At 41.2% G+C, this 22,137-nt stretch overlaps 1 protein-coding gene across 4 annotated transcripts; it reads left to right on the forward strand.

The window, feature by feature from the left end:
- The first annotated feature begins 1,547 nt into the window (after nucleotides 1-1,547).
- Nucleotides 1,548-20,965, forward strand: sh3tc2 (SH3 domain and tetratricopeptide repeats 2). Of its 4 annotated transcripts, XM_044363762.1 has the most exons (23): nucleotides 1,548-1,894; nucleotides 6,172-6,292; nucleotides 7,013-7,111; nucleotides 8,346-8,477; nucleotides 9,121-9,248; nucleotides 9,448-9,553; nucleotides 9,743-9,886; nucleotides 10,932-11,130; nucleotides 11,313-11,386; nucleotides 12,642-12,837; nucleotides 13,084-13,220; nucleotides 13,429-13,479; nucleotides 13,665-13,969; nucleotides 14,843-15,037; nucleotides 15,377-16,237; nucleotides 16,323-16,543; nucleotides 16,650-16,816; nucleotides 17,142-17,319; nucleotides 17,417-17,567; nucleotides 17,864-17,986; nucleotides 18,181-18,331; nucleotides 18,454-18,650; nucleotides 19,752-20,965. In XM_044363762.1, the coding sequence occupies exons 2-23, from the start codon at nucleotides 6,268-6,270 to the stop codon at nucleotides 20,661-20,663; spliced, it is 4,752 nt and encodes a 1,583-aa protein (XP_044219697.1). In that variant the 5' UTR covers nucleotides 1,548-1,894; nucleotides 6,172-6,267; the 3' UTR covers nucleotides 20,664-20,965. The 4 variants fall into 4 exon arrangements, with proteins under 4 accessions (XP_044219697.1, XP_044219696.1, XP_044219698.1 ...); XM_044363761.1 differs by lacking the exon at nucleotides 6,172-6,292 and having other exon boundaries at nucleotides 1,555-1,894; XM_044363763.1 differs by lacking the exons at nucleotides 1,548-1,894; nucleotides 6,172-6,292 and adding an exon at nucleotides 3,135-3,354.
- Nucleotides 20,966-22,137: the final 1,172 nt, after the last annotated feature.

Raw genomic sequence — 22,137 nt, forward strand, 5'->3', positions numbered from 1 at the left:
AGGAGGCCACCAGGTCAACACAGTGTTGTCACTGCCTGCAGAGGCACCAGTGCCCCCTAATCAACTATAAAGGCAAACATCCCCTGATACGTGTTATTACTGGAATAAACCTGCTCGTTGTTGACATCACTCTGTTCCCTCTGATGGAAACTAGTTTCCTAAAGCACACCATTTGTCTTTGACATCAGCATTATAAAACTGCAACACTGAGCACAAATTATACTTTTTTATTAACCGCTGAACACATGATGGAGACATGATCATGTTTTGTTTTTTTTTTTGCAGTCCTGGTGTGTTGCCACATTGTATGGCCTAATCAACCACTCAGTGTTTTTCTGTTGGAGGTTGTGTCTTTTGTTTGTCAATCAGCCCATGTGTCCACTGTCAGTAGCACTGATCAGCAGTATGCTGCATTCTTCACTAACCCTCACAATCCTTGCCCTTTGTCCAGCTACATAGCCAGGGGAGAGTGTACAAACACACGCACACACACACACACACAATCTGCCATCCACCCTGTAACGCTATGCTTCTCTCTCCACCCATTCCTGTCTATTTGTAATTTGTTGCTATTCTATACACCCACATTCCCTCTCTTTTGCTGCCTCACACTCACACACACACACTCACACATGCACATTCACACACACACACTTTTGCAAACAGAGCAGAATAAATGGTCTGTGTCCCGCAGCCTTGCATAGCAAATTGCATGATCACATGTGCAGTGCAGGGCTGATATTCTGTGTTCAGGGTGACTTTGCCATGGTGCACTGGGGGCTGGGGATACACAATCAGTTCCAGATTTTATATTTAACTAAGCAGGCAAAAAAAAGAGAAAAAAACACACAAGAAACCAAAGCACCGCTGGCCTGGGGATTATTATCTCCCCACACACAGATATAAGGATGGACATGATCCAGAAAGTGAAAGAGTGTTAATGATAGAGAGGTCACTGCTGTACACAGGGAGGTAATGGAGGAGGTTGTTTTTGCATTGTCATGCAAGCACACAAGGGTATATACTTCACATTTCCAGGTATTTCCATCAGAGGAATGCAGGCAGTGTGAAGTGATGTGTAGGACAATGAAAATGCACCACACCTTTGGTTTGAAGACCAGTGATACCTCAGGTATGGGTTGAACAATTGTACAAACCAGCTGATTGTTGTCGCCTTCAATCTGCTGTCATCTTCTGATTGCGGGCGCGTCAAACCAAACTGGTGCGACAGGTGTTGTAGAATGAGGAAATACACTTTTGCTGTTCGAAATGGGAAGAGGAGTCACATAATTGCCAGAGATTAATAGCTTTTAAAAATAGGTCAAAAATATAATTGCAACCTGACCTGTTTCTACTGTTTCAATCCTCTTATAGGCTCTTATGTTTCCAATTTTTTTGACAGAAATGGAAGAGTGTGCGCGTGCATTGAGATAGTGAGAGAGAGAGAGAGAGAGAGAGAGAGAGAGAGAGAGAGAGAGAGAGAGAGAGAGAGAAACAGAGAGAGAGAAAACTTGCCCCAAAGAAATGATGGGAGGAGTTACAGCAGCAAAAAAAAAAAAAAAAAAAAGAAAACTTCCTCAGTCATAGACATGCCGTCTGGGATAGCTTCTGTAGCGCTCAAAGGCACACACACTCACACACACTCTTACTGACTTACACGCTCTTACTGTGATTTCTTTCTTTCATCTTGTGATTTTTGGAGCGACAGTGGAGAATGACGGCAGTTTCGGCAGCTGTCATTAAAGGCACTTCACCAGTTAAACGGTGAAACACACACCCACTGACACACACACACACACACACATACACACACGCAGAGATCCATAGATACACGCACATTCTGCCACACTCATGAGGAATGAAGTGAGAGGGGAGAGCTGGCAGCAACACAGAGGTAAGACTTGCTTTTTTTTTCTACTTTCAACACTTCTGACTTCTCTGTAAGTCTTACTGTATGCAACGAGCCTCATTCTGTTCAAGCAGGTTTAACACCACTGTACTTTGTACTTGGTCACATAACCATAAAGTTTTTGTCAATCCAATAGGCAGTGACTATCATGAGGTGATTAGAATACTTTATTTAGTGCGCTAGTAGTTTGATAATGCAAGCAGAGAAGGAAATTTTCACATGATAATCAAACATTTTCTCATGTCTCTACTCCGCTTCTGTCTCTGTTTAGTCTATTTCTAATGAATTAAAGAATGTCAGATTGTGGAAATAAAACCAAAGAGCCTGAAAGCTTAATTTGTAGTTATAGTTCCACAATGTTTATTTCAGAGTTGTATAAATGCCGCTATGCAGCAGTGTGGAATCTCCCTGCAGGGAGCTCTGTCCTAGACACACAGGCATGTGAGTGAGCTAACAGGGGGTTAGTCTAAACTTAGAGCACATAACCCCTGTCTCATATTACTCTCCGCTAACTCTTATACCACATATTCCAAATCTACAAACCCAGATTGCACTCACACACACACACACCTCAAACGACCCTGTTTGTCATGCATTTGAACACAGCCAGACAGCGCTGACACCATATGTTTCTTATTAGGTTGAATGTTATTGTCATGGACTGCCGAGTGTCACAATTGCAGCTCGGGCTTTGCTGTGGCTTCAGACTGTGTGGGGGCTATAAAGTCCCTTATGGCATGTGGTCATTGGGCTTGTGAATCCCCGTCATTAAAGGCAATACACACTGTATTTTTGGCTTGTTGTGTTCAATCATATGTATTGTTTATGCAAGACTTTAGTAAAGCTGCCCACAGTGTGTGCAGTCATTCAGAAGAGGAAAGGTTTTTAATGCTCCAGCTGCCAGGAAACAATAGCTAGATCCACAGGTGCACAGTAAAAATGATATTGTGACTTATACTGCATGACCAGAAACATTGCATTGTTGGTATTTTTGTTTTAAAGTGGATATAGCGTTTGGCGGTTTGGAGACAACTATTGTCCCTCATACAGCTTTTGGTGCTAACAAAGGCCTGGCATGTGACCTGCACATATCAGCCTTGAGCTGTCTGTGTTTATTAGATTAGATAGAATATGTTGCACTATGGTGAAAGAAGGAGAGGAGTCTAAAGAGTGTCAGGATATGCCTTGACACGCCTCCAGCCTGTTTACAGCTTTCTGCCTCACAAGATACACATGCACAGATTCAATCATGACCATTCAGCCGCCACATAAACAAGATGAAGAGACTGATCTCAGACAAGGATATAAGCCACTTTGTCTACAGCATGTCCAAGAAGTGGAACGATCTGGGCACAGAAAAGGAAGAAACAATGCATTTGTTTGCTTGCTGTGATCGGTGATTCGATGCAGTGGCGGCTGACACCAGTCATACAATCATGCATCATGTGAGCATCTCTTCTGTAATGTAAAACTTTTTCTTTTCCATCATCACATCAGATCAGTTGGCTTGCCCATCTTTGCTCACAGTGTAATTAGCAATATGTAGTATTCCTAAACCAGCCATCATTGTTTAGAGAAATTTAAAAGTTTTATCTTGCAGAGACGATAAAGTCCGGGTTCACAGTTTTTCAAGTCTGTCTTAAAACAACAGTCAGGTGCCCAACTGATTTTTCTTGCCATAATCATTCCTCCTGTTCATAATGGCTATTAGATGATCCCTTCATAATGCATTTACAATGTAAGTGATGGGGGCCAAAATCCACAAGCGTCCTTCTGTGCTTCAGCATCCAAATGAGTCAAATCAAGTAGATATCTTTCAACGTTACGGTCTTATCAGTGCTAAAGTCCCGCTTTTTGTTACTATACTTCCACTGCAGCTCAACAGGGAAACACTATCCGAGGAAACACAAAGAGGGAATTTTATACTAAAAAGACTGTAAATGTGTCAGATATCCACTTGATATAACTAACTCAAACTGCTGAAGCCTCATATAAGCTTAAGATAAATGTTTAAATGCATTTTTGCACAAAATGACTATGTGGACACACTGTGGATTTTGGTTTCCATCACTTACAATGAAAGCGCATTTGAAGGGGATCTTTTTATGGCCAGTATGAACAGGAGGAATGATCACAGCGAGGAAAACCTCTTTCAGTGTTCATATGGGCACCTGACTGTTGTTTTAAGATATATTTAAAATTTCTGAACCCATCCTTTATGCATCAATGAGTTTCTCCTATTTTGGGTAAGCACGAAAATAGTATTTCTCCGAAAGTGAACAATAGACAGTAGTTGACTCACAGTGGTGGTATCAGTAAGGCTGGTGGTAAAGGGAAGTGAGAATGAGGCTAAAAATAATGAACTAGTTGGGGTCTATGTGTACCAGTCATGTTACTACCAATACTGTGACCATTCATCAAAGAGGATAAACACTAAGTCTAATGTTTATTCAAAATATAGAAATAAAGTTTCCTTCATTATCAAATTACATTTTATTTCTAAAGTAGCTTACTCAAACAAATTCCATTTGCTTTTACATAAGAAATAATAAAGCTTGAAATTCAGTATTGGTTATTATATTTCTGTGTGCAAGGCAGGAGATGTGCTTCTTTAATGCAGCAAGAAAATTCAGCCATTTTACTCTAAATGTAATTTTATTTTACCATCAGTAATCTGAAGACTTAGATGCCCACTTTCCATTTATTTTGGTTGCTTCATCCATCCACAGTATTACATTAAGTGACATGACAGGCTAGGCTAATCTTCATAACTATATTTTAGAATATTCTCATATTAAAGCCACTATGTGTATTTAAACCGTGTGTTTTATCCAGCTTTATCTTTTTCTTTGTCCTGTCACAGTGTATAGTGAGATATTTTCTGTACTCAACAGTGCATTTATGGTATCCACCAGTAAAACATCAGAGTATTGTATCACTCTGTACATCCTACTGAGAGCTTCTTTACATAAAGATGATAACATTTGTTTGCCAGTTGGCCGCTACATGTCCTCATACATTAGTGCATGAACATTATCGGTAATATATGATTATGACACACCCAGATCAGGAACATCACACTTAGTGTGGTGTTAAATATTGGCACTAATTGGATGTTTTGTTTCCACCTAAGTGAGCATATTGTGCTACTTACCAACCAGTTACATGGTGATGGTTATGTTATGCCTCTGTCTGCAGACTGGATGCTGTAGAGAACATCATAATATCAGTCGTTTTTTACCCTTTTAAAGCAATACTAAGAAATTCTCCAAGGGAGCCATTGCTGCATTACAGGCTATTCCCTTCTCAGATAGTAAAAGGTCATATAAGGTCATTCATTCTGACCTTCCCATGGCAGCAAATTCTGTAGAGTATAAGAATCCCCATTTTATATTTACACCATTTGGAACCTTGAACAATGAAAAACTGGACGCTGCCACCACCTAATCGCATAAATCCATTTTGTACCTCCATATTTTTGCTTCACGGTGACCTAACAGTGCAGGATGATGTCACTCTGGTGTGCTGATGCCATATCGTCTGTCTGACTGTTACTCATCTGATGGCTGAGAGCAGAGTTGTGATGTGGATAAACTGATCCTCGATCTATGGCACCAGGCAACTCTCACTCCCCCCTCCCTGTGACCTTGAAGCCTGTCCCTCCGTGGCATTGCCTTACAGTGGATCAGCAATACATTATCTGAGCAACACACACAAAAGACACACACATTGTCTTTGTGACACACATTCTGTGCATATTTTCACACAGGGAAACTCTCTCTGAGGCCTGCCCCCCACACACTCATACCAATCGCAGAGAGTGCTTTGTGCTTTCACTGACTGACTGGGCAGCGACTGAAGAGAGAGAGAGGGAGAGAGAGAGAGGCTGGTGGGAGGAGGTAGATGGAGACAGCAAGAGACAGAAGGATTACAAAGAGAAGCAGACCCAGACAGATAGAGAAGAAGAGATACGGCTTGCAAAAGGGGACAGAGGAGACACATCCAGCAAATACTAACTGGTGGGGAGAAAGAGTGAGCGGGACAGGAAAGGGAATACAGAAATAGGAAGGGAAATGGGGCTTGTCCAACAGAGAGGAAGAGAGTGAGTTGTTGTTAAAGAGGCTGGGGGGGAACTGATGGGATGGCATTGATCTCTGGGAGCTGCCGGCTCTTGGGCCAGATGGCGTCTTGTTGCTGCAGACCGCTGCTCAACTCCTCCTGCTGTGGACCGCTCATCAAAGTCTGCCTCTCCTCCTTCACAGGTCGGTCCCAGCCCGCTCTGTGTGCTACAACTGTGCCGTCATGAGACGCACTGCTACATTCAGATAGGCAGACAGGAGCATAGGTCAATAGACAACATGGGTAACACGCTTAGCCAAGAAGGTAAAAAGGGCATGGTGTGTTTCTGTCCTGTACTATAGCAGCATGACTGTGCTTGTGTTGACTCAAGCAGTCCCGTTGGTGCTAACTATGCTCTGTGTTGTAGGATGGACAAGAATAGGCTGTTGTCCTCTTCAGCATAATGTCATGTTGCATTGTATTGCTAAGTTGTGCGCCCCATTGTCTTGTGGTGAATGCGTTGCATCAAGATAATACTGTTCTGTTGTGTTTTTGCACTGACACAGCATGCTGAACAAGAAGAAAAATGGCATTTCAATGAAAATGATTACTATTTGGTTCACAGTATCTTCCCTTTTTTTCATTTAAGATGGTGTCTAAGTGTGTGTCTGAAAACATGTGACTGTGTTGACGTAAAAGTACGTTCTCAGGAGTCAGGGGCAGGGCAGCTGTGTGAGTCTGGAGGTTTCTCTGATGTCAGTGCAGCTGTGTGTCTGTGTGTTCAACGTTATTGTACCCCTCCAAACCCTGATAACTCCTCACACTAACCTATGGCTCAAACTTTGCATTTCTAGTGTAAACCGCTGTACTCGTCTCCCCCAGTGACATTAACTCCCACCCCTTGCCTAAGCAATAATACGTTTTTTGAAATGAATGAAAACTTTGAAATATTTTATGTTTAATGGATTAAAGGGGATCATAGAGGGAAGTGAATGCATTCTTTTTTTGGGTTCATGTTACACTGATTTGTTCCTCTTTTCACAGACATCTCTCCCGCTGAGCTGGATGCTCTTTGGAGGGAACCGCCATATACCCTTGGGGGAACAAATGAACACTTCCCTGGAAATGACATCATGACTCAAGGTAGAGTATGTTGCATAATCTGAAATCGTGTTATTAAAGACTACTCTGTTAAGTTTGGAGCACAAACAACATCATGAGGCTTATTTGAGAAGGAGTGGTGTTGCTGTCTCTGTGGTCACAAACTGAGGAAGTGTTTGGGACATCCTCCCTGCACAATGGAACAAACCAGGGGGAAGCCTGCCGCCACTTTATGGTTACAGCCAGCTGTTATATATATATATCCATCTGGCTGATATTTATAGGTTTTGAAACGATTAAGATCCTGTTTATGTGCTGAGGAGAACATACTAACTTCATATACTCTAATTCAGTTATTCCCAACCAGGGACACAGCAGTTGCCAGTGGGGTATTTGTAAAGATTATGAAGTCGAGTCATTAGCTAAACTAATTAGAAAAAAATGGAGATTACGATGAAAAAAAAAATCCATATATTGAGTCAGCTGTAACACCTGAACACCTGTCAGGTGAATTTTGCACCTGAGAGTACTCAAAAACTAGTTAGCAAGTTAGCAGATAGCAGTTGGATTAGTAGAGAAAACAGAGAGCTAAATGTCATGGATAAATGAAATAGTCATGGATAAATTGTTGTAAGGTCCAGCTTCTGCCAATCCCAAGTGGCAAAGTGAATGTTAACTAAACCAAACTAACCTAAATATTGACAGTTCAGTTGTATGAAAAAAGTCTTGCAACAATATTCACTTTTACATAATTTATAGTGGTATAACATCCTGTTTAATATGTAATGTAATGAACGTATTTGGACGTTGGGCATTGATGAAGCGATAACTGAGTTCATCTTACAAGACTGTGGGGGTACATTAGACAAAGATTAGAAAAAAGCTATATCAACCTGTACCATGCCACTAAATACTGACCAGAGATATCTTTTTTATCTGAAATGACAAAACAGAGATTACTATCGTGTGTCATCTGGTAACAGTTCCCGTAAAATCTTGTGTTGTAATTGCAGTGTACTTTGAACCGCGCTTTTGATGACCTTCCTGATAAAATTGTTTCCACATATTACACACCTGCCCTTATCAGACAAAAAACCTAAATACAATACAGTGTTTAGGAAACACTGGCTTAAACCATACAGGGTTTAGTCTTCTACTGTGCTTCAGTGTGCATAAAGGAAAGCCACGTGCGCTCTCCTTCTTGCCTTGAATCAGAAAAGATTGCATCTTAAACTTGATCCAGCACTTTCTGTCCTGATTTTTTGTCTTCTTTCAGGCACAGGTGAGGAGGAGGACGGTCCAGTGGTGGAGTCAGGTGAAGGAGGGGTAGAGCCAGACAGCTATTGGAAGAGGAAAGAAGCCTTCTGTAGAGGAAGTACTGTGTCACTGGGAGAGAAATTCTCCTCAGGTACATTTCAAAATGCTTTTGCCATAGTCCAATGTCTGATTATGTTTCTACTAGTTTGTACATCAGCCAGTCTAAACTAGTTATATCTTATACACAGATGCATTTCCCATGAATATTATATTCATGCATACTGATGAAGCATTTCCCTGTCTACTAATGTTTTACTCACTCAGCAGTTTAGCTCTATCCATCACATTCCCCCAGGTTCTTCCTCTCAAATGGATTTAAATGGCCACACTGAGGGTCCAGTAAGAGGTCTAATAGCTTTGTTATTCCTCTGAGGACTAACATTGTGCTCATAAAGCATCTCCCAGAAATATGAGCTCCCGCAGAAAATCTTTAATGAACTCCTTAAAGTTTTGTCTCTCTTGCAATAAACCATCTCATCCCAGTCTTAGTTTTAGTTAGTTTTACACAATTAGACAATTGCAGAGATGTATTCATGCATGAATTAACAAAAGGATTTTCCTTTGTTTACACCCTTACTGATGACAGAAGGGATGAATCTTCTTCTTTAAGCTTATGTCTCTTCTCAGCTTATTTCCATGGTATTTGTTTTCTGTTCCGTATTATTCCAATAAAAGAAACAACTCATCTCATTTAAGTGTGATTAATCACAGAATTCATCTTGATCTTTTGCTAGAAATTGTGCTGTTGTTCACCGGGCAGCGGCGCTCCAGTGTGGATCCTGACCGGGCCCTTCAGGAGGCCCTGCGCACTCGACTAAGAGTGGTGGAGAGCAACAGCCAGGACGTCATCCAGCTCTTTAAAGTGAGTGACAGTCAGACCTGTCAATACAGATGTTCCACAGACATTACTGCACTTACTAAAACCTTCTAACGTCATAGTGAACAATAATGTGCCTTAAAGTATATTATATAATGCACTACTGTGATCCTGTATATGTTTGGGCACTTCATGGAGATGGATGGATGTTCGGTTACTGAAACATGAGACTTTGTTTCTGCAGGACTTGTCTGCACGTCTGGTGTCTGTCCACGCAGAGAAGGATAGCTTTGTAATCACATTCAAGACTGTGGAGGAAATCTGGAAGTTTTCAACTTACCTAGCATTAGGTAGGACTAATCAGGACTGTTTTGGATGACATTTTACTCTTATGTATTGGAATTTTTTGGTATTAATGCATTTATTTGATTTTTATACTTGCAACAGTGTTGATAATGTAACTGGTTATTAGTTGTGATATCATTAGAGTTGTTAGCATAAGTAGTATTAGCAGTATTTGTATTTGTACTCTCTCCCAGGCTATGTGGCTCGCTGCTTGGAGAACTTCCTGTGCGATCAGTCCTTCTGGCTGGACCAGGAGCTGCTCAGTGACTTGGAGATCAATGTAACAGTGGATGAGGAACATCTGGCCACCCTCTACCTGGGACTTTTGCTACAGGAGGGTCAGTATTGCTATGCTTCACAGTCAGCCATTTAATGGAAACTTGATGAACCTTTTGAACATTTTCATTATTAACACAGAGGTTGGAAGAGTGACAATGTTAGTCAGATGAGTCAGTACATCTGTAATTAAAAATCTGTAGCTTGGTTCATTAAATATGTGGCTTTAGCATGACTCTAAACTGAGCAGTGCCTTGTCCTCTTCTTCTACTCCTTGACTGTAGTGACTATCATATTCTTTAAAAGCAGTCATGGTTAGATATATCTTGAATCTGGTCATTGTTAATTGTACTGCAATTATACAGTAATTGACTGCAGCTGCCATTTGATCCCATTATTCTTAATCCATTTTTTCACTGACCTCAATTAACACTAAGAAAAACTAAGGAATAAACTACCACATACAACTTTGCACAAATTATAGCCTTGGACACCTTATATTTAGTTGAGGAACTCTTGTTCCCTACCGTGCACAGCTGCAGTAACCCCTAAACTACAATAAACTTTTTTTTACCAATCAGCAATATGATCCCATTTCTATTTCTGACTACAGCTGCCCTTTGTGTTCTAAATATCTTCCACAATTGAATTAAATAGAAACTGAATCTCTGAATTTGTGCAATTTGCTCAGATTTTTTATGCATTACAAAATTAGTGTGCCAGTGTTCTGCTAAAGCAAAACTATTCTCCCTACCCCCAAGAATGTCCATTGATTTGCTCCTGCCTAGTCTACACAGACATCACTGTTTTCTCCTGAACATTTCCCCTAGGCAAAAAGCTTTACGGAAACATATAATAGGACTGCAGTGTTGGCAAAGAGTGATGAGAATTACATTAACTTAATAGAGGGAAATAAAAAACATCCATCATTTGCCAGTGACTGAATGAGGGCGCAGCAGCTGTACAGTAGCAGTTTTACTGATCTTTAACTTAAGTGTGGTGACTTTTATCAACACAGAAACACTGCCTGAAAACGCTTTGTACGTCTGGATTTATACATTTTTATTTGGGTTGAGGTTGCCTACTAATAAATCAGTGTCTTTGCAGGATCCTTCTTCGCTAAGGCGCTATTTACAAGAAGTGAGCAGGATCAGGATGATGATGAACAGCTGTCATTCAAAAAGAATGACTTGCTGATGGTGAAGGACACAGGGCAGGACATGTGGGAGGGCACCATGCTTTCCACAGGACAACATGGCCAGGTGCCTGTCAACGCCATGCAGCCACTGCCCTACCCCTTCTATCAGTGAGTCACTGCTCATATGAGAAACCTCTGTCACAAATCCCTTGATGCATGCTTTAAGAAAAAGTAGGATTCACACAATCTCTTGTCATTTTTTTGCTGAATAACCAGAGCAGCACTACAGTTGATGACCAGTTGTACCTATGAGTTTGACATTTATTTAACTGTACTTCCTGTTTGGTCAGGTGGTTCCTGAGGAAGTACCCAGGCAATACTGGATGCTCGCCAACAGAAAAGGAACCGTTTGAACATCCATTTGGTAGAGCCATACAGACATATACAGTCACATGTTAACACACAAGGCACATTGTACACTATGGTTTTCTCACATATGTACTATATGCTGAGCCCAGGTAGTGATATTTAAGGCAAATATGTGTATATACATTGGCGCCTTTCGGTGGTAGTATCAGGAATGAAACATGACATCAGCCTGCCACTATATACCCCCTTACCAACTGATCTGACCCTGGGACAGGTTTCATTTCTCAACAATCAAAAACATATGCTATCATAGTAATTTGGAAGATGCTGTAATCAAATATAATTGTACATATGCTAACTTTGCCACTGCTCTAATCAGTATGTTTATATTTGTGTCAAATGACTAAGGGTAATAGTGAAAGGGATTGCTCGTACTGACAAAACCACATAGAATTGTAACACAACTCTGCAGGCCATTTTAGCTCTCTGGAGCACGTTAGCATCTTTCAGCTCAGTGTTTTAGTTCTAAGGACTGCAGTTTTGCTGTCATCAGTGTTGGTTTCAGACAGATTTAAGCTTTTTTCAGCCAAAAAACACTCAAGATGCAGTGTGTGTTACCTGACCAGCATCAAATGGCAGTTTGATGCTGGCAGTTTGTTAGCAACTAGCTGAAGAAGAAAATTGAGCATTTAGCAGCTGAAGAGCCAGATATTTCCACCAGGAGTTGGTGGAGAGCAACATTAATGCAGGTAGTTTGGAAAAGAAGTGAAATATCTCTAAAACCAAAGTCAGACAAGATTATGAATGTCACTTTTTAAGTCTCTGTGTGCACTCTGAAGGCTTATTCTAGGTTGAATGAGGTCAGCTTATACCATAATTGAATTTCTGGATGTCTATTGTATGAGAGTTCATCAAAAGAGGTCAATACTTCCTCACAAAAGGCGAGAAATACATTGTCTAGTGTAATTGTCTGTCTGATGTAACTTCACTGTACATTGTGTTTGTGTCAGTAATTTTACTGATTACACACAAAGAAGGTAATATCAAACCCAACCACTTCCTGTTTACTGGAACACACAGCAGTGCACACCCACAGCAGATCAATACTAATATGCTTATGCATATACATATGTTAAAGAGTAGCTCTAACCCATATGCATTTGTGAAAAGACTTTAAAATAGCCTGTTGATTCCTCACTATCATATAAGACATTATAGTATCATATTTATCATTAAACTATACACAATGACCAAAAGTATCAAAGTCTTTTTGCTTGACTTAATCTCATTCTCCTCATTATTTACCTCAGTGACAGGTTCATGTGTAGCGGTGGTTGACTACAGTCCAGTGGGGCAAGACGAGCTCCAGCTGAGTCAAGGTGACATTGTGGAGATCCAGGGTCTACTAGTCCGAGGCCTGGCCGTGTTCATAGGAAAACACACTTCCACAGGACACACTGGCTTTGTTCAGAAGGCCCATGTCAAGCCTCTGGACACCATACCCCTGTAAGATGTCCCACATAGTTATGTCATGCATGCCAGAACTTAGTGGTCTGATGATGTTGTGCGTCATTGCAACTTTAAAGCACTTTATCTTCATCAAATCCATATTAGTTACCTCATGTTTATAGTCTTGCGCTTATCTTTTATGAAATCCTATTTAGTATATCTGCAGTCTGGACGGGATGGATCAGCGGAGGAGGCCGGAGAGACAGCTGAAATGATAATGCTGCCTTTGTTTCCCCCGCACAGAGATGGACAATTGGTCTTTCTGACTGAGGAGGAGAGGGCCAGCCTGGCGCAGATTAACCCATGTAGCTCTGAGCCAAGTGACAGTGGCTTGCTGGAAAGACTCTTCTCATCTGACATCAGCTCTGTGTACAGGCTAGGTAAAGCTCAAGCGATCTTGTACTTTTTGTTGGGGGTTGTGCCACTAACTGAAATATAGGTCATGATTGGTTTAATGTGAAGCTCCTGCTTGTTTCCTAAATAGTGGTTCTGTTTTTTTATTCATTCTGGGGGAAAAAATAGTTTCCTCCTCTCCTCTATCCCCAACTGGAACACTGACTTAAATTGATTTTCCTTGTGTGTTTCCAGATAGACTGGATGAGTCTGACTTCATGTACATCAGGAATCGGCCAAAACATGGTAATGATCTACATTTAATTGTGTTTTTTGAGCTTAATGTAATGAAACAGTGTGATAACTCCAGACAGAATACAATTTGTTTACCCAAGTAAAGATATTTCATTAAAAAGCTCAAATCTAATTATCTAATTTTACCAGTTTATTTACACTTTTCCAATATTCTGTAACATCTGTCTTCCTCTCAGATCATAAGGTTCTTACAAGCACCCGTCAGAGCGTCATTTCAGAGAGAGGTGGAGGGACACCCCCCTACCAGTCCTCTCCTCGCCACTCTCTCTCTCACTCCTCTCCTCGTCTGTCCTTCTATCACTCCCACAATCCTCTGCCACGGGAGGGAGAGCGCCTGTCCTTCACTCTGGACGACACTTTCAGGGAACTGGACGAGTTCCAGGAAGATCCGCCTCTCTTCTTAGAGGAGAACAGCTGGGAGGGGGAGGAGTCGGAGCTCAGTGACCCTACACTGACCCTGCTCAACTGTGATCACTTCCAGGTCAGTAGAGTCCCAGTTCAGTCATTCATTTATTTATTTATTACAAACCAGGCCCCCCAAGCTTCAGATTGTAGGCTTTTAATCCCTTTCTTTTCTCATTTTTTATGCCTATGGAACTTAATATTACCACTTGATCATATTTTATGTCCATTCAAGAAATGTAGTACTGTGAACTACATACAACTGTCACCATATTTGAAAGAGCAGATTTTAGGCATGCCTTTAATATGGTTTATAAACACAATTCTGATCAGGACAAGCATTTAGTGTGTGATTTGTAAGTGGATTTGGTAGTGTGACGGAGGCATGAAGAGAGAGTCACTGTATGTCTGCACTGATGAGTTACTCACTGTTCTTTTTGGCACCACCACCAGACCACAATTTTTAATTTAATCTTTAAACCAATTTCTCTTCTGAATTTCAAAGGTCTGTATGAATACACTGATGTGGTCTGCTCAGTTTCAGTTGATTAATTCAACCATCCCTTCAAGGTTTTGTCAAAAACTGTATTTCTGGTTGAATCAAACTTGATTGTATGTCAAAAGAAACACCTTGAGGATGATTTTGTTGTGGCTATTAAAGCAGATTTTGATTCTAAACCAACTAGTCAGGACTTGGAGTTGACTTCACTCAATCTTGCTGGTTCAGACAAACTTTGGCCTATTGGTTTGAAGATGCCAATACATATTCAAATTCACCACATTCCACAGTGTAAAGTCTCAGGTTTGAAACTTGAAACAAGAATCTGTTTTTAAAATAGTAACTGTGGGTTTATTTTCTTGTGTCGGCCCCATTAACTCTATTTATACTAAACACACACAGCCTGTCAGGAGACTCTTCCTAATTCTTTCGTTTGTGTGTTATTTCTTCCAGGAGGACTTCCTGCCTCTGTATGACCTGCAGTATTCCTTCCTGTGGGTGACCTTCAACGGGAAGAGTGAGGATGAGCTATCAGGGCACCTCGAGAGTGTCAGGGAGTGTGCCAAGAGGATGGACATGCACTGGGCACATCGACGGGCATGCTTTCTCCTGGGAAGACTCTGTGCCAGAAAGCTTAAGCTCTCCCAGGTTTGTGCTTTATAGTACAATGGATTTTCCTTATTATTACAAGGAACATTTTCATTAGAGGGACAATTAAGTGAACATAATAATAATGTGCAATAGCCATTAAATTAAATAAAAGGTTAAAATACTTTCAATAAACAACAATTACTATTGTCAAACTAAGAGGTTTGAGCTTCTGTTAATAATAGAGATGCTGCTCAACATCTCACAATAAAATATGTTTTCTTATCTAAATTTCAGTCTATCAACTATATAGTAATATAGTTCCCGGGTATGTTATCCTTCATAAGTCTACATCTGTAAGAAACCAGCTCCTACATATAAATTTACTCTCATCATCAGGCACGAGTGTACTTTGAGGAGGCCCTGAGTGTTCACGTGGACAGTTTCTCAGACACACCACTCCTCATCGCTCTCACCACCAACCTCACCGCTGTCTATCTGAAGCAGCGTATGACAGACAAGCTGCCCCAGACCCTGGAGAAGGCCAGTGCCCTGCTCCTCTGTCTCCCCAGCCACACCTTCACTTCCATGGACGAAGTTGAACTGCTGAATCTGCTCCTGAGGAGATCTGTGGTCATGGGGGACAAACAAATGGAGGCCCGCGTTTGCTACCTCATCTCCAGCCTATTTCTGCTTCTCAGGAAGACCGATGATGCCCTCCCCTTTGTTGAGCGACTCCAGTTTCTCACAGTGACTCTCTCTGCCAGTGAGGGGCGGCCCATAGTTCCTTTGGACCTGAACTGGCTCTTGAGCTGGCTCTATCATCGTAAATACATGCCTTACTTAGCACTGGCCTCACTGAGCCTGGACTCAAGACAAGACCACCCCCTCCATGACGCCTTCCAGAGGATTGAGTTGTTTATCAGGAACTCTGTACGTCTGAACCCGTGCTGGAAGGAAGGAACCTCCCTGCTCCCTGCACAGATTGTGGTTTACCTTCAGCAGGCCTTGGCTATAGCTGAACAAGGGGAGGACCTAAAGACCCAGAGGGACCTGTCTCTGGGCTTGGCCTCAGTCTACCAGCAGTACGATGCTCTTGATAAGGCAGTAAGCTGTGCTCAACAGGCAGTGGAAACAGGAGGTCACATCAATGAGGAGGAAGGCTTTCAGGCCTCTGTGCTGCTCGGCTGGCTGCTGGTGTTGACAGGCCGGGCTGAGAGGGCTCAGAGTGTCCTACAGCCACTGCTTACATCACTTCAGGTACAGTACATTAGCTAAGTTTTAGTTTTCCTAAGCTCCAAATGAGTATTACGTGTAATCTGTGCCTCTGTGTGTCTCTCTTCAGGGCACGGACAGTCCCACTCAGCGAGGTGTGATCCACAACCTTTTGGCTTTGTGTCTTAGGCGACAGGGTCGCGTCCCAGAGGCAGGCTGGCATCTCCACTCTGCCCTGGTAATCTCCAGGGAAAGCGGAAACCAGAGAAACCAGGCCCTGGCACTGGCCAACCTGGGCTGCCTGGCCCTGGATGTGGGGGCATCCTGGGTAGCAGAGCGCTTCCTGGTCAGGTCAGATATCCTCCCTATCATTTGTCGTATAAGTGGTGCAATAGAGAAGCTCTGACAGGAAATGTTGACAAAGAGTTATTTATTGTGATGGTTATTGTTTTGACAGATCCCTGCACCTCTTTCTGGAGCTCTGGGAAAGCCCCACAGACGAGGAACATGTTCAGACCTACCTTTGGCTGGGCCGGAGCCACAAAGACAGGGGGAAGAGTCAGGACATCAGGGCGTGTTACGAAATGGGGCTATTAATTGCACTACATGCTAGAAACCTACACAGTAAGTACAAGTTAACACATTAAAGGTGTGAACATAAAGTCACATATTATCAGTATTAAGGTAATGAGTTAGCTGAAACGCTCTATTGATTATTACTCCTTTAAATCTGAAGTAAGACTTTGTTGTACCTCATATTAGAGCCTGGAAGTACTGGAATTTGTTCATACTGATATATATGATGTGATAAGCTTTATTTGGCCAATAATATCAGTAATGCCACTGTCTAAGTCAGGCTGAACTACTTATAGTTTTATTCAGAATCAAACACCACAGTATATTTCTCTTCAGGCACAACTGGTCACCAATGTGCTGTGTTTTCTCATAGGTCAGATGGTAGTGGCCAAGGTGCTGAGCCGGCTGTACGCTGACATGCTGCTGTATGGTCAGAGTATCGTCTACTATGAGCACTGTGTGTCAGTATCCAGAGAGCTGAAGGACAAGAGACTGGAGGGAGAGTATCTGGAAATCCTCAGTAGCCTTTATCTCTCGCTCAACACTGAGAGGTGAATTTCTTTCTCTCTTCATCTTTCACAATCTGTTTTGTTTTTTTATGAGGAAGACAATAATTAATAATAATCAATTCCTGATTGTGTGCTACAGATCATCTCGTAAATCTCTTGACTACACCAAGCAGAGCCTGAGGATTTCTATTGATTTGGGCAAGAGAGAGGAAGAATCTGAGACCTGGTTACAGGTGGGACGCATCTATTATCTCATCCAAGAGGATGAGCTGGCTGACATGTACCTGCAGGTGAGAAGGGCTGGGGAGGTGAATATTTTTCAGTCCATTTCTTCTCCTGGTTCTGCTCTTCGCTATTCCGAAAAACTGGTCTTCACTGTACACAGGAGCTCCTCATTTCTAAACAGCAAAGACAGAGGCTTTATCACATCCTCATTAAGCTGCTTTGATTTCACATCAAATTTCAATTTTGAACATTTTTAATGTTTCCCTTATTATCACAATTTATAATCAAATTCTCACAAATCGGATTCTAATGATGGATATACAACCATTACTATAAATTAAGTCTGCTGTTTAATTGACAGGCAGCAGTAAAGACAGCCCTGAGGATGAATGACCCTCATTTTGCCATGTGCATCTACGAGGAGGCAGGAGATGTCTACTTTAAAGGCCACAGGAACAGGATGGCCTCACTGCCTTTCTACAGGGTAAGTCACAACACAAAATAGAATATATTAATAATATATTTGATGTATTTTGTTCACCTCAAAGCTACAATGTCACAAGGCAGTTGTTCTCATGATAAACTGTTGTTTGTTTTATTTTAATTTCATTAAATGACTTTTTAATTCCAGACAATCTTGGCATCTCATTTAACAAAATGATTCATATTTTGCTTCAGGATGGCAGTCTGCCATTTGCACGAAGCATCAAGGACATCCATTCAGAGTTCCGCTTGTTGAGTAAACTGACTGAACTGTTGATGAACCAGGGAGAGCAGGAGGAGGCTTTGCAGTACGCTACACTGGCTGTTCAGATCGCCAGCAAAACAGGTACTGAGTAGAAGCACGACCTGTCATAGAGTCAGTGCCATATAACTGTAAGTTCACTTTTAAAGATGTAAAGCTAGCTATGGTGCTGCTGGTTCAGTTCTACCATTATTGTTTTTCCTCAGGAGTGAGTGTGAATGAGAGGACAGCCTACCACCGGCTAGCTACAGTCTACTACAGCCTGCAGCAGTACGAGATGGCAGAAAACTACTACCTCAAGTCCCTGTCTCTCTGTCCGCCTGTCCTGCAACACCCCAGAGAGGCTCACTACTACACACAGCTCTACTGCAGACTGGGAAATATCACTCTACACAAGCTCAAGGTACAGGAGCAGTTTCAGCATTGCATGAGCAGACATATTATTTAGTATAGTATGAGTATGTACAGTACATTACTCAAACTGCTGCTGAAATTTACATACTAAAGGAACAATCTGTAATCCAAATCTAAACAAATGCAGACACCAAAATTCAGAACATTCAGTTTTAAACCACAAGCACTCCAAAAGACATCAACTAAATCTTACTTATCCAAGTTATTGATGTTTTTCAGTTACTCTGTATGTGAAGAAAAATGATCCAAGTTCATTCCTGTGGTCAAGAATATTAAAGATTATTGAACATGTATTTACATTACCCTTTAACATCCACCTTTTTTATAGAATTTTCACCTATTTGGCATACTGAAATGGAAAAGCTTATAACAGAAGAACTGTAAGGCCATGATGCATGTATTAGGCTTCATTTGACAAATGACATCTTCTAGTTTCTGGAAATGTGCTTGATTAGCATGTGGATAAAACACAAACAAAACTACATCAGTTCAAATAAGGCTCAAAAAAGTGTTTTTGGTCCTTGTCTATGATGAGTCTATGATATTTGAATAACAATAATTAGGACATGCTTTATGCCACAACTATGCAGAACACCATGTACCTTCTACATCTTTTCAACCTGTATAAAATTCCAGACCTCTAGGCCTAACCTTATGGGAGGTCGCTAGTTTTTAGTTTGTGATGTCACTGGTGTCCCCGAACCTCTCCAATCGTCTCCCATTGGCCAAATTGTGCCAATTGCTTTTACTCATCACCGCGCGATGCTACCGCTTACAACTGGCTTAAGCGGGTCACCGGCAACTTGGTGGATGTTAAAAAGTTAAACACCTTTTAACAAATCATTTAATCTCATCTTTAATTTCTAAAATCTTATTGGGTTTTTGTTCAAAATAAAAAACAAACAATAAGTAAATAACTTCTCACATTGAAGACATTCTATTTTTTTTAAATGTACTTGTTTCATGAATTTTCCTGTCAAAAACAGATAGAAATAAATTAACATAGGACAATGTTTGCACCAAAAGAAAATATATTTTTTAAATCCTATAAAATCTTTCTTCTGACCTCTGTTTGGTGCAATCTCTCCAGGATGCTTTTGATGCAGTGGGCTACTTCCATTTGGCTCTGGCAGCTGCCTTGGAGGACCAAGCTAACCCCGAGGCTCTGTATGTGGTGTACATGAAGCTGGCCGAGATCCATGGTAACCACATGCCCGATGCTCAGCTGTGCCAAGTTTACAGAGACAGAGCCCAGAGTCTGAAGAGAGTTCTGGCTGGAGAGGAAAACATGGTTGATGCAGACACAGAGTCTGGCCAAAAGAAGGAAAATGTTTCTGATGCTGATATGGAACATACAGAAAATTCAGCTGAGAGAAACGGCATCTTCACTTCTGCACCTGGAAATGAAAACTGTGACGATGACTCATTTCCAAGGACTTGTATGACCCAGGTAGACGCAGGGCATGAACGTACAGACACTATTATTGAAGATGGCAACAAGAAAGAAGATCACAGCATTCATCATCCTGATACGGACAGTCCTTTTGTGGATGCCTTGTCTGAGACAGAAACCATCGCCAGTCAGTCGTACAGTGACAGTATTTTCACAGAGTCCTTCGACACAGCAAAAGAGCAGATCACAGACTCCAGCAGCTCCACTGACACTTTACAAACTTACCAGAGACAAACAGATGGGAACGATTTGATCAAAGGCCACTCAGACTTTAACACTGACCACAATGTGTCCGGGCAAATGTCTGCTAATGTCACAGGTGACATCAGTAAGCAAACGGATTCACAAAACACTGGTTCTGACATTCAGGATGAGGAAAACGCTCCCACTAAAGACACTGATGTAGATGCAGATCTTCAGCAGAAAGATGGCAACCTTGAGAACAATCAGTCAGATACTGTTAGCATAAACACTGAGAAAGCTGGAGGCGTGGACAACACGGCTGACACACATAGTGAACACGTGGACTTAGATGATGCCTACACATAGTCTCCCAGTTGCACTATAGGTTCTTCATTGACATTTCCTTTGTCTGGTCACATTTCTCTTGGCCGGCAAACTGAATGCAACGTTCCAGCCATATGGCACTTATTGTAGGAAAGATGATGTCAATACTGTAAAGTTTTCAGAGATTTAGTAAGTTTAAAGCATGTGCCTTTTGTATGATGCATTCTGTGGTTATTACAATGCATTGTGCTTGTAATATATGTTTTATAAATGTGTTTTTTTCTGTATCTCTGGAAGATATGTCTGGAAACATAAAGAATGATATTTTGTTTGCTGATTGTTTACTCTGTGCTATTGTCCTTTCAGATGTAGGAATATAGGGGTTATACAATAGCCCTACAGGTGCAACAGTAGTGGACAACAGACAGGAACAAAACAGAACACAAAAAAAATACAATGACAATAAAACAAACATTTCAGGAAACACAATAGCATTTACAGTATGAAAACACATGACAGAATAAGGCTGATGTTATTCAGTAATTTCCTATTATCAACAAATCCCATAGTAAGAGTAAAACCTACAATGCCTTAGTCCATCTCAAGTAAACAATACATAAACAGAAGTAAATAATGAATTTGTTGGGGATTATTGTTAGCTGCAGATTATGTATGTGTGTACAATATGTGGTACTGATTCAAACAAACAGTCCCCACATTCAGAGTAATGAAGGAACATGTCACCCAGTGCAATGGAGTGACTGACAGGTGTGTTTTTCAGTGAAAGTCTACAGAGACAATACTTATTAAGATCAATTCATTGTTGGTTTTGGTCTTTTCATGGTGTTTTTTTTGGCAATATAAGATACATATTCCCAGCTTTATTCTTTAACAAAAGAGAAAACACAGAGACATTTGAGTAACTGGAAATGCCGTTACTGTGAGATAATTAGAGAAAGAAGGAAGAAGGGTCAACTGGAACAGTTCATAGTGCTACAGGTACTGTATACGGCTGCTGCAGGCATTGTTTCAAAAATTCTGAATGAATTTAAATTCACTGTATATAGGGAAATGTTACATAAAAGCCTCTGAGAATAAGGATGTCACCACTGACATACAGTAACCACAGAGGAAAGAGTGTGATGAGGATTCACGAGGAGAAAACAATTGTCCAGCAACTCATCACTACTGTGGGAAGAAATTCAGGCCTCCTCAAAAAATTTTCAACTCAGTGGTTTCCCACATATGTCACAAAAATGCCATACATTTCTTCCTACAGTACATGCTAAGCACACATTTCCCACCTTTTGTTCAGCCATGCCATGACAGAGGATGGGCTGATGTCTTTTTTCTCCCAGAGGTCCAGTGTTTTCTGAAATAATGTTGTTCTTTCTGATTTGTTCATGTGGTATGTCCATTGTTTTTGTCACACTTGACACCTCTGAGCCACTACAGAGAAAAGAAGCAGCGCCTTAATTCTGACAATAATGCCATGTCTCAAAAGAACCACTAGAGA

The sequence above is a fragment of the Thunnus albacares genome, chromosome 10 (genome assembly GCF_914725855.1).
Source record: "Thunnus albacares chromosome 10, fThuAlb1.1, whole genome shotgun sequence".
In the NCBI taxonomy this organism is placed as follows: Eukaryota; Metazoa; Chordata; class Actinopteri; order Scombriformes; family Scombridae; genus Thunnus; species Thunnus albacares.

Coding starts and splice junctions, on each gene's coding strand:
- sh3tc2 (XM_044363759.1), top strand. CDS start 6,051: ATGGCATTGATCTCTGGGAGCTGCCGGCTCTTGGGCCAGATGGCGTCT. Junction 8,478..9,120: donor GGGAGAGAAATTCTCCTCAG/GTACATTTCAAA, acceptor ATCTTTTGCTAG/AAATTGTGCTGTTGTTCACC. Junction 17,568..17,863: donor TGGCTGACATGTACCTGCAG/GTGAGAAGGGCT, acceptor TTTAATTGACAG/GCAGCAGTAAAGACAGCCCT.